The sequence below is a fragment of the Chelon labrosus genome (assembly GCF_963514085.1).
Source record: "Chelon labrosus genome assembly, chromosome: 17".
In the NCBI taxonomy this organism is placed as follows: domain Eukaryota; kingdom Metazoa; phylum Chordata; class Actinopteri; order Mugiliformes; family Mugilidae; genus Chelon; species Chelon labrosus.
This window is the reverse complement of record NC_140350.1, coordinates 5,709,287-5,727,752: the sequence shown is the minus strand read 5'-3', so window position 1 is coordinate 5,727,752 and position 18,466 is coordinate 5,709,287. Positions and strand designations below refer to the sequence as shown.

General features: G+C 42.4%; 1 protein-coding gene across 1 annotated transcript in view; it reads right to left on the bottom strand.

The window, feature by feature from the left end:
- Positions 1-12,393, bottom strand: part of nlgn2b (neuroligin 2b) — a gene marked incomplete at its 3' end in the record, with an annotated part of 33,228 nt that extends 20,835 nt beyond the window's left edge. The window contains exons 1-2 of the mRNA XM_084564408.1: positions 11,139-12,393; positions 4,000-4,053 (exon numbers count right to left, since the gene is read on the bottom strand). Coding sequence (XP_084420534.1) covers positions 4,000-4,053; positions 11,139-11,655 — 571 coding nt within the window. The 5' untranslated portion in view covers positions 11,656-12,393. The remainder of the gene's footprint in view (positions 1-3,999; positions 4,054-11,138) is intronic.
- Positions 12,394-18,466: the final 6,073 nt, after the last annotated feature.

Below are 18,466 nucleotides of genomic sequence, written 5' to 3'. Positions count from 1 at the left end.
TATGAAAAAATAAAAATCCCTTGGACTAGTAGTTGAAAGCAAGTATTTTATGTCTGTCCCACTCGGCCTATGCTCTATATCTTATTCTGTGATGTCTATTTCCCATGTAGTGCGCAGTGATAGTACTTTCCAAACTAAAAATTGTCTCTATGTGTGGAGCAAATCTTACAGACAGGTTTGATGCCCTCTCTGCTATTGGTGTTTCTGTGCCCATCAGTGTGTTGCTATGGTTCAGCGTGCCCCCCTCCTTTGCCAACCGACCTCCCCCTCTCCCAGCGTCTGTGGTATGGTCTGAGTGTGGATAAGGCTGAGAGAGCTGCCAGTGCAGCCCAGTTAGGATGAGCGTCTGCACTGTGCAGGGCCTGTGGATAATTTGTATGAAAGCCAGACCAAGTGGAAACATAAATAACAGCCACAGCATCTGTTTACCCTGATGAGCTTCAGCACTCAGAGATGGGGGAGACAGGGAGATAAGAGGAGAGAAAGAGAGATAGGGGGAAGGGAGGGGGGGCAGCGAAAGGAAGGAGATGAAAATAGGGCAGCATGAGAGAGAACTGGCGGCGGCAAAGAAATGGATGGGAGGTTCACACAGGGAAAAAAAAAACATGATAGCAAGGATGAAAAAGATATGAAACGTTACAAAGCAAGTCATACATAGCGAGGTACGCTAATGAACACTCAAATTCACACAGGATTCACACCGTATTCATACAGAGACACACACACACACACACACACACACACACACACACACAAACTCTTGCATAGGCAGCTGCGATGTCGAGTCGCTATGGAAACTGCCTCTTGCTAATAGAACTGCACCAGCCATTCCATTGCACCGACTCACCGAATGCCTGTTGCCCTGGTAACAAATTCTACTCACGTATTTGCACACCCGCCTGCATCACCACCTGAATCTCAGGTTACACATGCACTTGGGTGCGTCACTCACAGTCACACGCGCACACACACACACACACACACGGGCGAACGTGGTAGAAACGGCACATATGGCTTCACACATGCAGGCATCTTTTATGGATCATATGACACAAGGCGGATTAAAATAAAAAATTTCAGTCGCACACGACGCTGCGCTGCTCCTTTCCCTGCTCTTCTCTGGTGTATTCTGAACCTCGGCTGATTTCCCAGCGGACATGTAAACAAGTTCAATTATCTCTGCATTGCCAGGACAGTATAGAGGAGTGACGTATTAGCAGTCGTCATCAGCCGCATTCACAGCAATACAGTGGATTAAATCCTCAGAGAGATAGAACCTAGGATGAGACGTGTATCTACATTTCAAAGGCCCAATCAGTGCTTTCTCTTCACTGTTACACTGCTGCTGTGGTAACAAAGACCACCAGTGTAAACATACTTGGTGCCAATCGATTAGCACTGCACCGTACAACACTGTCAGCCCAACAATGGAACCAGAAGGTGTAGTCGGCTGCTGACAGTTCCAGTCTGAGAGTCGACTGTGTTCTGCTAGTAGCAGCTAATGTTGCCTCAAGCTGATAGCCTCAAGCAGAGGAGAGGTGAGCAGCAGGTTACAGAGGTCTGGTGAGCTCAGTGCTTTCCGACTCCACACTCCCAGGCTCTTTTCCTTTTCAAACTTTCGAGCTCCACCAGACGCTGACTCATTGACTTTTGACAGATTTGAAAAGGCTTTGGATAACTTACTTACAGAGTAAATAACTGTCTCGGATGTGTAAAATTGGCGGAGCTGTCCTTTAAATTCAGTAGTAGTTGTTGTAGTTTGCTTTCCTTTCTGTGTGTACAGCCCTTTGGATCAGCTGTCCTGTAAATGAAGTGCTATATAGTTACATGGTGGTGAGAATTATTTGGTATATGCTCCAATTTTTAATGTCTGTTCCGTTCCAAATGACATTATGGTTTGAGCTTTCTAAATTAAATGCAAGCACGTTGCAATTTATACAATGAAAGATCAACAGTTATATTGTCATTTAAGATTTTAGCATTCATGCACCAAAGTTGTCTTAACTCAGACACAGAATGCTGCGTTGAAGTGTGCAACCAAGAAACCGAACTGAAACTGAAAGTCAACTGCCGCACAAAGAAATACAATGAAATCCTGAAAACTGAAATATTTGTTCAATCACACCTTCAATACCTCTAATAATGAAAGAGGTTCATAGGAAGATGATCGAGTGGTGTGAAAGAATGAGAAACTTCTCGTCAGTTCGTCCTGGCAACATTGTGGGAATTTAGACGGTAAATCATCGGTTAAGCTTAAAAAACACGAGGAAGAAAAATGAAAACTGGGCGTCCTGGGGTGGTAGTAATAAACGGAAGATACCACATAATTTGGAAAGGATGAATTTTTCACAACAATGTTTAATAAAAAAAAATAATAATTAAAAGGTAGAAGAAGTGGATATGTTTTGAAGTGAAGGGAATAGTGTAATAATTGAGAGGGGCTCAGCACAAACAGGGAGGTGATTAGGGGACCAAACCACGGTCTATATGGCCAACAAGGAGCTCACTGTGTTTCCTGCCTCCCCCGAAAACACTGGCACATTATTCACTTCCATCTTTCCTACCTAACCTGATACCATCCTCCTCAACATCCACCTCCCTCCTGCACAGCCATTCTCAAAGTAATGTCTTATCCCACTACAGAAACTGCCTACTTTCTAAACTTTTTTTCCACTCCTCTGTTCCTCTCCTATGGTAATCTCGATTGATTGGGGTGTAAAAGTTTTTTTTAGCCAGCCTCAGCACCCAAATCCACACCCAGGCAATACAAACAACTTTCACAAAATAAGGTGCTAATGCTATTGTTTTCCGGCAATGTTTAAGAACCTGTGTCCAATCCATACCTGAGCAATTAGGGGAAAGAGTTCAGGCGTACCCCAGCCCTCCTGATCCTGTCAAGATCCGTCAGGTGTCGGCATAAATGTCAAGCTCGACCAGTCTCCGACTCATCCACCCTTTCACTCTGACTTTCTCCACATCTCTTTCACTTCCAAAGCTCTATAAATGTCATTTCATCATGCACTTGTCTTCATTATGACTATTTCCCCCCCTCGTTGCCCTCCCCAGTGCTCTCACAGTGCTCAGCTTTTCCTTTTCTTTCATCTCTATTCTCCTCTCCTCTCCTCAATCCTGCACGAATCCTTCCTTCTGTTTTCACCGTTAAGGAACCACACAATTGGATTAGCTACATCTGTCTCTTTTTAAACCATGGCAATTAGAGATGCAACGGAGAGAATTCAATATCCAAATAGCACAGAGCCCAAAATACAAAAAAAAAGGAGACACACACACACTTGCACAAATTAGACCACATGCACTCACGCGTAGATTTGCACATGCGCTGCTGACACACGTGCACAAAATGGGATTGTAATGCACTGCGTGTGTGTGCACAACGCTATGTGATGTACAGTGAGTCTGGGCACGTGTACAAAAACAGATGCACATGTCTGCACAGGTTTCGGCTGCATCACTAAAGAGTAGTGAGAGCGTCTTTGTGTGGCGTCGGTGATCTTGAACGTGCAGAAATGCTCCACTTCTCCACTAGCTTAAAAATGAAGGTTTGGGAAAAGCCCAATAAGATTATGAGGGGCAATAATTTAGGAGACCAATTCATTGGAACTTTAAGTGCGGGGATAAAAGCACAGCTGATGAAGGACTGAATATTGATTTTCGGCGATGCATACACAGAGAAGCCAGAATGTCAGCGCGTGGTTGATCAGCCACATGTCAACTGAGAAAGGATGGTAAATTAGCTCCTCTTGCAAGTCACCACACAACAGTATATTTGACAAGGGGGGAATGAAGAACAACTATATGCAGGTAGTGCTTGAGAAGGAATGACACATTTGTGCGCTAATAAAGGCAGTTAACAGTGAACATTGTAATGTGCACATAGAGTGATGACTCGGAGATGATTATTAATACAGATGCAAATACCACATTCCCCACGGAGTTTGAAAAATAGAGCATGAGGGAGAAAACATGCAATTAAAATACCTTCATCCCTGGGTCTGTTCATTGTAGACTCATCTTGTTTTTTTGTGAGCGGACCTGAGGTTCAAAAAAATAAAAAAGAAACAAAAAAAAGGAGGGGAGAAGAGACAAAAGACAAAATTCAAAAAGATTGCATTGGCAGTAAAACTAAACAGAAAAACAAGAGAGGGTTCAAAGGCAAGAACAGCCGAACTGTGAGACGTTACGCTCTGTTTCACTTGGGCGACTGTGCACAAGGGTTGCACGGCGCTTCCTAAAAAGATAACCCCGAACTCATCTGTTTTAACTGCTTCGGATCTAGTTAAGGACTGCCTCGTAAATGACCCCAGAGGCCACCTCTCCTCCGCTGTTCTTCCAATCAGTCCTGACACACTGCTGCTTTGTGAAGAAAAATCAATAAGCGGAATCAAGCCATCACTCTTTTCGGTCAGAAAAAGCGAAGGATTGCCAAGATACTGCGTGCCCCGCGCAAGCTCAGGTCAGTGTTGCAGTCCTGGTGATACACACACATGTGCAAGAGGGAACAGATACTCACTCCTGAATGCATGTGGCCAGGTATTCACATTAGCACCAAACTTAAAATGTGAGTGTTTCCCACCAAATGAGCCAAGAGGGAGCTGTTCTCGTTATTTAAACCGCCCGCGAAAGGCTTGTGACAGGATTTTCCTCACCAAGGTCAAAGAGGAGCTCGGCATTAAGCTTTAATGGCAACGCCAGTTAAATGCTCCACAGGGCAGAGCCAATAACAAGCATTTATCAGTGACCAACCAACACCTTGGCGTGTCAGCCTCTGTAAGTCTTAACTGATAAGGATCCCATTAATTTGCTTCTTCCTGGTGTCTGTCAGCGGAGCTTTCCATCAACAAACAATTATCACTTCGTCTTGTGTCATTCTCAGTCACGTGTCTTGAAGAAAGCCAATATACAAATACCCGCACATTCCACATACACATTAAAGATCCATGCGCTACACAAAGCATGTTAACAGTGTCCTTCTCATCTGTTGCCATCCTCCTTGTACCCGCCCAGCAGCACACTCCCTTCTCTTCAATGGGAGGAGTTGCACTCTCATTTTAAAGAAACACACTATGTCAGCTTGCCAAGGGGTTTATCGCTCTGCCAGTGTGTTGCTGACATGTGTGCTTCACCCCTTCTGCTGGAAACCTCACAGTGAAGTGAAGGCATGCACCCTTTTCACAGTGCTTTGCATCTATTGACGGAGGATACACACAGCATCACTGCACTCCACCAAAATGATGCTGCATTTTCAACCATCCATCTGTATGAATATGGTTTCCTGATATAAAATGTTTATCTCCCGTCTAAATGGGAGAGGATCAATGCTGAATGGATTTGCTGCATTCTCGGAATACCACCGTCGAGGCGCCCGATCCAGAGAGCACTTACTGCCATAGCAGGAGATAGTACAGTCATGGGTCCTGGGCTACAGGGCAGACAGGTAGCCAGACCGGTAATGGATAAAAAGGCGCATTAATTCTCTATATTGTCAGCACTTCCTCATTACTTAGCACCACTCTCAAACCACACCTTGCTACTTAATGGAGACTTCTCTTATTTCAGTCCAGTCCTTAATGCCAAGTAAAGAGCTAAATGTGATGATAAGCACAGCTCGAAGATGGTCGCACTGTGTAATGGAACAAGCAGGGTTCTATAAAACAGGGAAAATGACATGGAAGATTTAGTTTGCACTGTGTACTGGGGTTATTTTCATTATCAAAGAATCTTTGGTTTGGTGAGTTTAGACAAGTTTAGAAAATAAGTGGAAAAGTCATCTTAGTCTCCCAGAGCCCAATCTAAAGGCTACAGAACCTGACTGAATTAAGGTACAGCAGTGCCTTGAGCTAGATGCTAACACCAGCGTGCACATTTCTGATAATGCTAACATTTGCACTTATAACAAGATAAACCAAAGAATTAGATGAAATTTGATAGAGGAAAAGGTGGGGATCACGAAAGTAATTACAGTTAATCTTGAGGGGTACAGGAATGTCCACATTGAACCAAAGCCTATTATATTGATGAATGAACCACATTCTACAGCAAATTTTATCAGAAACTACACACGTAAACTTCATTGAAAACTGAGTTAACATGATTCACACTCTGGCAACGTTGAATGCCATTGCAAAATTGAGTGAATTTGGTAGATGAAATATTTCACAGGATAAATGAAAACCTTAACCTGCTGGATTATCAGCTCATGCCATTTAATCCTTCGGACATGACAAATTTGTGCATCACAAGTAGGGGTGGGACTCGATTAATAAAATTAATCTCATTAATTACAGTCTTTGCAATTAATTAATCTCGATTAATCTCATTTTAATCGCATAACAATATTTGCCCCATAAAGCAACATTTTTCAATTTACGTTTGGGCTGCCGACACGTCTTGTCCGTACTTGGACCGGGACTGCATTCATCCGATTCCTCCATTTTGGTAGCCGTTAGCCGAGCTCTGACGTGTGCATCAGTGTAATCGGTGTACCAGGAAATCGTGCACTGACAAAAGTTCCGCATTGGTTGGAATGCAAACTGCGAATAAATGCGTTCATTTTTTTTGCGCTTTTTTGTAATTAATTAATCATAATTAACGCGTTTAACTCCCACCCCTCATCACAAGTCATGAAAATCCAACAGATGTTTCAGTAAAAACCAACCCTGTCAACATGCTGGTGTCTGAGGAGGAAAAAAAAAAAGTTAAGGGATCATTATGAAGTCATTATGTTTCATCCTCTGGAGTCCACTGATGTCTATGCTGTGTGTGGATACCTTATTGCCGGGACTCCTGTATAGAAATTAGACAGTATTACTATATGCTACTGTGCATACAGTTTGTATGTGGTCAGTGTTTCTTTGTTAGGCATTTGAGCTGAAATAATCGCTCATGTCAGTATCTAGGTCTTGATGGACTTCTGAGGTTTAAAGAGACGCTACACTGGACTAGATAAGACAAAAACTAGGATGTAGCCAAAGGGAAAAACACACTTTTTAGGATAAAAAAAAACATCTTTCCCATCTGCTCCAGCACAGAAGCCTGCCAGTAGGCTGACTGCCACATGATGTAATGGGCCACTGGTCAGTGAAATGCAATGGCCTATGCAGGAGCAGTTAGCTTGGGTTGTCCCAGTACAGTTTGACCTAATGCAGCTCCATCCCTCAGTCAACAGCGTTTCTGTTCGGTTCAGTGAGCTAGTGGCCAGAACGCAAGCTGTCTCCCGTCCCTCTCCATTTCCTCAGCGAAGTAAATGGGATGAAGCTGCAGTATGTCATGTCTGTGGTGGCCTGTCTGCTTGACAAGGTGTCAGACACGGCTTCAGTTCAACCCCCCCACCTTGCATCCACGCAGCAGCTTCCAGCACATGCAGCCCTATCCTTTTGCTCTCCATCTCTTCTACTGCCCCCAGCCTCCAGCTCTATCCTTGCCTCCACTGTCCTGCCTCCTGAAATATGGTTTTTAATAAAGAGCACGGTAAATGGCTGCTCTAGCGGTAATAAAAATGAAGGATCTTAGGCCCTTGGCTGGGGAGTGTCTTGAGGAAATAGGAATGCAGTGAGACAGTGCTCTTGCCTAACATGGGAGTTAAGGTGGAACACCAGAGAAGGAGGTAAGGAGCAAGAGAGAGATAAAGGGAGAGTGTAAAACTCACTGTTCAGTCCAGCTGAACATTTGTGTTATTTACATAAATCTAGTAAGTTAACTGAATTTCATTGGAGTTGAATAAGTAGTGGGTTACATTGTGGCCCGGTGGGGAAGGACACTGAGCTCATTTGCATTCAGAACAGTGACCCCTTCAACCATCATCTGCATAAAGATGGAGGAGAGAGGAGAGCAGAGAGGAGAAGAGGCAGGGATGGTTTCAGAGAGGAGAGAGAAGGAGGGGTGAACAGATGCAGAAAGAAAGGAGAGCTGTGAATTTCTGCTTGTCCAAAAACAAACATGGTGAACATGGTCAGTGAGAGCAATTTTGGGTATGAAATAGACATACCAGGCCGAGGGTGCATGACCTAAGCTAAAATATAAAGGTAACACGTGATGTTGTACTATGGAGATGAAATGTCTTGAAATTGAGTTTTGCTGCACAGACCTGGCACCAAAACACTGTGATCCAGGCTGTTTATGAATCTGCACTGCCAATTCATTTTGGCCCACCTACATCCGCTGTGAGTGGGAATGCATCTGCTCCTTGCCAAACACAGCACAATACAGCACCGACATCCACCGTTTGTACGCTTGACCATCACTTTGGAGAACAGACCTACTACAGAGCTATAAAAGCTTGGCGTAGCTGAAACACTGTGGCCAAGCTAGTGGCCCTGTGAGGCCGTGCTTAGGCGCTGTAGTGCTTTCAGCTAATGCTAATAATAGCAAGCTAACATGCTGTGTTTAGCAGTTGCAATGCCTACTAATGGTGCAATAATCAAAAGCATACAGTAGTTCATACTCAGCGGTGTGTGGATGTCTGACCAATGCTATGGCAGTTAATCCTATAGCAGTATAGTAGATCCCATTCAAAATCACAAATCTGGGAACCATGAATGTCTGTCCCCACAATCAGTCTCACAGTTGTCAAGACATTTCACATAAAACCAAAAAGATTGGATAAAAAAAATTGATAACCCTAAAAAGGCAATAAGACGTATTGTGGAATACAAAATATCATGCCTTAGAATGCATGATTTTCTGGCATGACTATGCAGACTTAAAAGGTATTAAGCTAATGACCAGTTACATCTCCGGCAACAGGGTTGTATCGAACTTTATATCGAACTTTATTTTTTAGTGTTACCTAATCTGAGATAACCTGGAAGCCAGGCTAACATTTGCCCACCCAGAAAATTTTACTGGAATTTCAGTCTGGAGTTGCTCCATTGTGAGATAGTCAGACACATCATCTGAGCCGCTGAGCTGATTTTGTTTAGAACAAAGGAGGCAAGATGTTTAGATTCCTCTACATCATCTGTTGTAGAAGATATTGATAGGGAAATACGAACAGTTATCAACAATTTGACAACAAGCACACATCACATAATTAATTTCTGTGATTGGTTGTAGGACTATCCAATCACTTGCTGAGATGGCTGGCTAAATCTAAGAAGTTTTTCCTCCCAAATTTCTTAGATTGTTCTTTACTGACTTAATAAATACTTATTATTACTTATTAACACTTAGTTAGGCCCGTTGCTATAATGCTAAACCAGTCTAGCATTATGTAAACAATCGGAGAGATTGTGACAACGGTAATAAGTGAAAAATGCATTTGATTTCAGGGGCACTTCACTCTCCTCCAGTCTCCATTTCCCTCTCACACACAAGGCAAAACATATCCTCGGGGAGAGAATCAGCCTTGTGTAAGCGGTGACCCCTGACAATAAGTGACAGCTTCTGACAAGCAGACAGGGCTACATGTAAAATCTGTCTCACTCATTTGCACACCTTCTCTCGTGGGAATAGCGCAGCAGACTCTGCATCATCTTCTCTGGGACTATATGATATATGTAGTGTACAAGCTACATCCTGTACAATTACAAACTCTCCTTCCAGCCATGTTCAATATGTATGCACTCTTTCCTGTGGGTTGTATGAGGAATTCACTTGATAATTCCTGTTTTATTACCTCCTATGCGCTGGTGTCTCTTTATAGTACAGTGACATTCATATTTTCCACTAGCAATTAATCTGTTTCCATCGTTTTATTGGGCTGTGGAGCATTCATCAATATAATAGCTTTAACTTCAGCTTTAGTGTTAAAATACAACAACGCTTTACACCACTGTAGACTAATCCTCACATTAGACTTCATGCATTTGCAGCAGCAGTAGTAGTGCATAAACACGTCTTTTCTTGAATTCTCTGTCAACTCTCAGGTGAGCCCATTAAGCACATTTTATCATTAGCCTTGATGCTATCATCGGTAGCATATGCTTCGCCTCCGAAGCCACACTTTGATCCTGCGTTCTTCTACCTGCCCATCTGTTTTCTCAAACGTTCTCCACAGGATCATTAATAGAAGACCTACACCCAGACAGTCCATGAAGAGGTGGCGGTTCTGTATTGTAGTGATCTTCGGTTTTCGCCTAATATCACCGCCTGAGACGTAAACAAAGTTGTGTTGCATTTGTCACATATTTTTATAAGTCATTGTATAGGATGCTTTTTCAGTCAGAATTTGTTTCTTTGGCTTATTTCCCTAATTGACAGTGTTTTAACATTTGAAATAGTTTGAATTAATTACACGTGAGTCACAGCGTAAGTGTAGTGGTTCCTCGAAACTGAAAGGTGGGAGAAGAAAGAAACAGATTGATCACATTTACCACAATATATCAGGTGGCTCTTCTCTTTTCATCTTCCCAGATGAAAAAAGAATCAGTATTTTGGCTTTCTCGGGCAGAAAATACAGATCAGATGAGAAACATGCTGGTTGTTTTTTTACTATTTGATCAGCTAGATCAATAGATGAACTGACCACAAAATACTCTACAAATCTGCTGCTGTTAGGTTTGTGCTGTTAATGCTCAGCATACTAATTAGTGTTAGTCAAGCCAAAATATGTCATGTCAGAGTGTGGCTGTAAGTACAGAAATCATGTTCTGTATAATTTTAAAACATATTAATATCAATAAATATGCAATGAAAGTAAAGTGTCTAATTGCTTAATAAAGCGGAAAAAAAAAAGTTTATATTTGACTCGGCTGCAGAGCATTTATAAAATTATACATTAATCAATACTAATTGAAACAGGCGTGAATACAAGCCCCAGAAATGATCTTAATATTTTCTTTTAGTAATCTCCTGGGTGTCTTTTGGCTTACATTAAGAGGTCCTCTTCCACAGAACGTAATCCTGACTAGCTTATCAAAATGACACCATTCTCGGGAGTGCTGACACAAATACGAAATTTGAAAATGATTAGAAAAGTACAAGCTGTGCTTACACTGTCTACAGTTGTGACACAAGCTAATTCTTTTCTGCTTGATGCAAATACGCTAAAAGATCTGCTAAAATTCACAGTTACAGACAGGATGTCTCCATTACAGTGACCCATTCTGAAAGCAAAGAACAGTTCACTTCACTTGCTCCCGTATGTTGTATCAGAGTTTTGCCTCACACTATAGACTCACCGTCTTCAGTGGGTACGTAGATGTTGAGGTAAAGGCAGTCCTCACTCTGGTTCTGAACATAAGTCGCTGCAGCATCCAGGTTGTCCGTGAACCACACTGGCAGCATGATCTCAGGTAAAACCCCGTGCACGTTCTGGGGACACACAGGCGCAAAATGAGTGGCATTGCGGATCTCTTGCCAGGAACCTGGAGCTTCCGGAGGCTGGAAGCGGCGCTCGCCGATAGGTGCAGTGGCGTATGGCACGCCTAGGTACTGTTCCACTGGGCCCAAGATCTCATTGTTGAGCTCCTTCCTGATTCCACGGACCTTTCCATAGCCTGTGGACACTATGGGGTGTTTCAGGTCAACTCGTTGACACGAGGAAAGAGTCAGGTGCAGCACGAGTCCCAAGAGCCACACCAGACAGTGATTAGCAACCTGCTGAGGAGTATAGCAGCGCTTCCCACCAAAGCCATGGTGGCTGGCAGCATTGAAAGGAAAAAACAACATGTCCAAAATAAAAGCTCTTGTACTCATATTACTGGGACTTCAGCTGGGTGCAGAGAGGGATCAAAAACTCAGTGGGTTATAGGAGATGACAAAGGCAAAAACAGGACCGGAGGAAGGGGGCAGGTTAACAGCGTTCCTAGGGTGCCATGCTGAGGCCGGGGGACAGGTAGCATTCTCAGGTACACTCTGTGGTCTCATCCGTCTTCCTCTTTGGAACTCCTGAAGGGTCCAGAGCTGCAGTCAAGATGCAAATTTAACCTGCAAGACACAGACAGGTTGCAGGTATGAGTGAGTGTGTGCAAATAGAAGTGCCATAAGCCCTGTCAGTGTGTTTAAAGAGGTACAAGGTGACACAACGGGAAGCTGATTTTGGTGTCTGTTAGATGTTAATAAGATCATTATAGTATACTTCTTTATAACACTTATATTTACCTGAGGCCAATCTTTGCTTTTCTCTCTCCCACCACAGAAACAGAGGATTCTATGTTATAATTAAATCACTTGAAAATACGACAAGATGGATTACTTTGGTACAGCTCTCTTGTATGGCTTGGAAAAAGAATGACACGTCCATCAGCTGTTGCCAGCTAATTAGCAGATCTTACCATGCTACCATGGTAATTGAGGATGGAGAACATGGTAACCATTATATCTGCTATAATATCAGCACTTCAGAGTTGTGCACATGACAGCGGGCTGACATTTGCCTTTAACTGAATGCACTGCGGTGCTTAAGTACAGCCTCACAGAACTGCTAACATGGCTGTAAAGTAGTCTTAGTCTTGTTCTCTTTCAAAAGCCTAGTGAAATGTGAGTACGTTGTCATGGTAGCATCCCAAATTTAATTGATGTAGTTAAGGTGTAAATCTTAAATGAATATGAAAGCACCTATGAAAATAGGCCATTTGTGTTACAGCCCATGTCTCTGGGGATACATCGTCCTCACAGTTTGTTGCATTTTTTTTTTTTTTCCCAATTGCCATGTCAGCCAGCTTTTTTTATTTGCTTCATCCAAAACGACCATGGAGAATGATATGCATGTGTTGTTTTTTATTCTATTTACTCTATTTCTATTTAGTTATGCTTTCTTTTGTGTCACAGAACTGACATCTGACTACATTGTCAATCTTGACTTATATTTTTATGGACATTTTTAGGCTGCGTTTTATCCCTGCTCTTCATGATAAGCTGGTAACAGACTGTGTCTAGTGTGCAGCTCAAGTGACATCTGAATGTGTCTTGAAGTCAGCTTCTGTCAGCTGTCAAATCCACACTGAATATGAATACTAATAACAATGTACATCATGTCTCCAAAAGGCTCGTGTGATGGTTCCCTCATGTATTTAGGGCCTTACAGTTATAAACTTGTGACCAGATCACGTCACAAATGGGTGCAAACTCTGGAAAAGAAACAAAGACAGATTTTTGGATTTACTTTAGAGTTAAGCCCATTGCATTAAATAAGGCCAAATGTTTTTCTGCCCTTACATGCTTTCAGAAGTATTGGAAATACTGTTTGCCAAATTAAAAGCCGAACATGAACTCTCGGGATTTTGCAATTATAACTTGAGAAGAGAAGCTCACAAAGAACATGTGATGACAGGGTTAAATTTACACTAGCGTTTGGTCTGGCTGCAAAAATGTAAGTTGCGGTCACAAGGGAAACTTTTTCAACGTCCATGGCGCGGTGTGGACCCCGCTACATATTTTCATCTTCCAGATAATTACAGGACTCTGAAGGGTGAAACAATGCTTGTCTTGTAATTAACTTGGGGCACGCAGAGAACACAAAATAAATAAACACATGTTCACACATCATTCTGATAAGTGAGCAAACAAAAGCCCCATTGGCCCTGCACCCTTTTTCAGCCATCCACACTGTGTCAGAGTTAGCCTTTCCCTCTCAACTCAGTCCAGTTGCTTCCACATCATTACAGATGAATGGGCAGTGCTTATCTCACTCTGGCTTTGGGAGACAGAGCCATTTAGGTGTGATAAAGGCTTTATGTGGTGCTAACTGTTGGTCGAATGCCACCTCATCCCTCCACCCTCAGCCCTGCAGTGTCCACACTCCGCTGCCGTTCAACAGATACAAGGACTGGCAGTCCAATACTGCAGGAAGATGGTGTGCATCATCACAGGATGTTTAACGTTAGTGATTTGAGTGCTATTCTGTTTCATAATGACAAAACAGAGATAAGCTGTCTGGAAGAATATTTAGTTTATTAAAGTCCTTTGAGTGACTACATCGTATGACAAGACTACATAATCTGAGGAGGAAAAAATGCGTAAAGACAGTGTGAGTGCTCATAAAAAAAGTTAGTGTCCAACTTTGAAAAAGATTAATGTGGATTACACACAAAACATGACTTTGCTGTAAAAGCACAAGACTTGTTTGGGGTATGATGTGTTCATCACCCAGTATGTTTAAAGGAACGGTTTAGAGTGTTATAGAGCTTATTTAAACTTCTGTGTCTTAGCTCTCTTATATCTGTTTGTTAAACTACACTGCCTGGCCAAAAAAAGTCACCACCTGGATTTAACTAAGCAGATATGTATGAGTCTCCTATTGGATAATTACTGCATGGGTGATTATCTTTCAGCTGGCAACAACTTATTTAACCCCAACTGATGCAATGAGTAGCTTCTAATTTCTTAAACAACCATGTCGAAAGACACAGTCGAGGAAAAGATGTTAGTCTGTTTGAGAAAGATCAACTCATTGGCATGCATCAAGCAGAGAAAACATCTAAGAAGACTGCAGAAACTACTAAAATTGGGTTAAGAACTGTCCAAAGCATTATTAAAAACTTGAAGGATAGTGGGGAACCATCGTCTTGGAGGAAGAAATGTGGTCAGTGAGGCTAACCGGAAAGAAAGGCTTCAGTTTGCTTGGGAGCAAAAAGACTGGACTCTAGAGCAATGGAAGAAGGTCATGTGGTCTGATGAGTCCTGTTCCAGAGTGATGGGGGCATCAGGGTAAGAAGAGAGGCAGATGAAGTGATGCACCCATCATGCCTAGTGCCTACTGTACAAGCCTGTGGGGGCAGTGCTATGATCTGGGGTTGCTGCAGTTGCTCAGGTCTAGGTTCAGCAACATTATGTGCCCAAAGAATGAGGTCAGCTGACTACCGGAATATAATGAATGACCAGGTTAGTTACTCCATCAGTGGATTTTTTTTCTTCTCTGATGGCACGGGCATATTCCAAGATGACGATGCCAGGATTCATGGGGCTCCTATGTTTCCCACAGTGCAACTTACTTGTCAATTTGGGTGAGCTACACCGGTAGAGACTGATGTTAACTCAAGTCACAAGCCTCAGATTAAGATGAGGAGCAAGTTACAGAGGTCTGGTAAGCATACTTCTGCCCAACTCCCCTAAAAAAGCATTCTTTTTGGTTTTCCAGCTTGTTGTCCTTGGAACCAAATTACACTAATTGATCGAGTCTGTCAGTTGTAAGATTTTCTGCAGTTCCGCGAGCAGCACCAGCTTTATATGGTGGTGGCTCCTGCCAAATCTCCTAAGGGGTAATTGTTGCAGTGACGGCTAAGTTGACCTGTTCAGTGGGTAAATTAATGGCAGTCTTACTAGACATTGTTTCATTGCATTGGACATTTAGTTTCTGCTGTTCAACTGAATGCCACCAGTAACCACTAGATGGTGGCCATTTATCTGCACAGCAGCTTTGGATGTAAAGGCAGCTACTATAGTATTAATGAAAAATAAATTGACTCCCCACCATCGTCTCATTCAGTGCATTGCGTATGTGATTTTAGGTTTCAGCAAATTCATAATAAAGAGCACAGAGGTTGATGATATGTATTCAATTCATTTACAATTACCCCATAGCACATGACTCACGATTTCGATGTCAGAACTAACTTTCCTGGTCCCTCATTCAAAGAAGTAAAGCGATCAGTTACCCTGTCATTGAAATCTGTAATTTTCCTGACTAGTTCCAAGGAAAGCGTGACATGCACAGAGATATTTCTGACCCTGGCCGGCGTTAGGCGTTGTACTAACAAATGAATGTTAGCTCCACCTTTTCTGGATTGCAGCATCTTTGATGAAAATAAATAAGTAAACTTCAATTTTGGAGTCTAGGAGAACTTGCAATTTGCAAGAAGACCGAAATTGCCAAAAAGTAGCCAGCCAGCAGTGCTCCAGGGAATGCGGCTTGGTGCCGATTGGACAACATTCAGTTTCATGAGGAGAAGATGTCTTCAACATTGACAGCCACTGACAGCTAGCCAAATACTGTGGTTGAAGGTGGTAGAAAAAAAAAAAAAAACTTTTTTTCCCTTGGGCGTTTGGTGTCGCCCGATTGCCCGCGTGGAGAAACTGCCAATGGTTTACACACTGTTATTTCCACACTGGTAGTTCTAGCCCCAGAGGCTTCTAAATAGATTTGCACGTTGTTCTCTAATTTGTGAGCTTTCAAACTGAGGGTAGGTCATTTTTGTTACCTTTGGACTTTCAAAGATGTTAAACAAGACCTTCAAAAGACCACAAAAAAAATCCTGGATGAAAGTATCACTCAAAGAGGTTTACATGCAAAGAGAATTGTCTCAAATCTGGACACATTCTCCCTATAAACTACAAATAATCAGTAGTATTAGAATTTATTAAGAAAAAGAGAGAAAGAAATTCAGACAGAATAAAATAATGTGAGTATAAACACCCACCCCCACAAATACAATAAGACTACACAGAATTCTCTATAAAAGCTTCAAATAATGTTGGATTACACAACAGCTGCTGTCGCTGCTCATTGCTTACATTTGGTACATTTGTACACATTTTGATTTTAGAAAACCATCTGTGTTTGTATTCAGCTGGTAAATGTGAACATACAGCGAAAGCTCAAGGTCAGAGCACATTTAGTATGCATGCGAGCCACAGGGATGCGTATGCAGGTAACTCCTTCCTAACTAGGATCAAATGTTTGTAGCCTGTCAGATTGTTCTCTGTAGCGTTCGCCTCCGTGCTTTTACTAGCAGTGATGTACACACACATGCGTAAAATCCAATGAGGCATCAGATGTTGCATGCAACTGTAGACTCAGCGGTAAGTAATTGGTCCGTTGTGAACCTCTCACATGTGACTTGCAAATGGTAGTACCTTATAACCCCAAACATCTGTCCACGTCAACCATCCGTGAGCTGAAACGGCACCGAACATGCATCTCGGTGCATAAAATGGGATAAACTGACACACAAATCACCAGGCTGATGTAAGCTGTTTTCTCTTCTGTTTTATGTAATTGGTAGTTCTGTCAGCTGAAGCTGTTTGAGAGGGTAATGCCTCCCTGCCAGTGGGACACTTTTATGAAAATGTTTAAATAAAATGGTCAGAGCGGTTTGTGAAAACTTTTGCAGAATGGCAGCGTTTGAAGAAAATGCGCGTCTTGGGATTTTCATATAGCTTTGTTTCCACTTTGACTGCGAAAAAGACATGCACTGCTTCAGCTGTCAAGCTGCTCTCCCCTGCTAGTGAACATCTGTGGATGACAAGCGGCTTAGCAAGCCAGAAACAGAGTGCTGAGTTTTTGACTAAACTTGCTCAACTGCTGTCACTGTAGGAAGAAAATGAACACCTGGCAGTTGTATGTTACATTGTCTGGCCATCAGTAATATGTAGATACCACTGGTATCCAGGGGTGTGGACCTCAGTCACAAGACTCTGCACTTGAGCCAACCCAAAAATACTTTATAAAATGTAAGTAATTTGAGTTCAAAGTTGGTCTTTGCAATTTTGTGAAAGAAACGATGTGGCAAAGATAAAGAAAACACCTGTAGCATACCACTAAGTCTCTAATGGTGGTTCCCCGGCACACATTTCATTCAGATTCAGGGAATAACTGATACTGTATTATTACAACGTTGCATTTAACCGTGGTTCGGTTCACAGGGCAATCGTCACAAAGCAATCAAGACACAGTTCAGACACGCCCTCAACCTTTGTGATTGGTCATAATTTTGTTTTGGAAAAGTGGATCAGGGAATACTTGCCAAGAAGATGAAACACTCCCAGTTCTGGAACAACAAACTGGGTGTCCAAGCACTAGAAGAGTCTCACACACGCTGGCTCACTGAAGAACTCGCAGTGAAGAGATCTAGGAAAAGATGAATAGGCACATACACAGTTAAAAAGAAAGTAAGTGCAAGTAGATATGCATTGTAAAACTGTTTAATAGATTTCTTTAAAAATCTGTAGATTTAATAGAGTCCAATGCATGCAGTTTGAGTTGGAGCAAAAAAACTTGCAGCAGACATGGCCGCTCAGCATGACGCAAACAAAAAGCCAGGCATCATGACATGAAAACAGGTGAATCACACACCTGCTGTAGGACTCCCCCCTGTTTTTTGGAGAGACCTGGGAATGCTGCTTTTAGCAGGTATGATGAGAGCAGTTTATGCTGATTTGATTAAAATAGATTATTAGAGGACTTAATGTTCCTTTAAAGCTTTAATGGACCAAGAAAGATGAATACATTGTCTTGGTGATGAAGTGAGAGGCTAACAGATTAGATTTGTCAGGCTGCATATGCAGGCTCAGCCAAAAGGCCTCATCCTCTTTTCACACTAGACACTGGAGCTATCCAAAATGCGCCCCAGAGCCTCTGTGTACAGCCTGCCAGGGTGCACTGGCTGATTTAGGAATAGGAAATGAGGGAATAAGAGGCTGCCATTCCTGGAAAGTGCAGCATAATATCAAAATTAATTTGCTCAAAAGCCGTCAATACAGAAGTCAGTGTCCTTAATAATATCTAATGTGTAACAACTCTATGATGACGATGAGGCAACAGGGCATAAGTGAAAAATTTGACGATTCA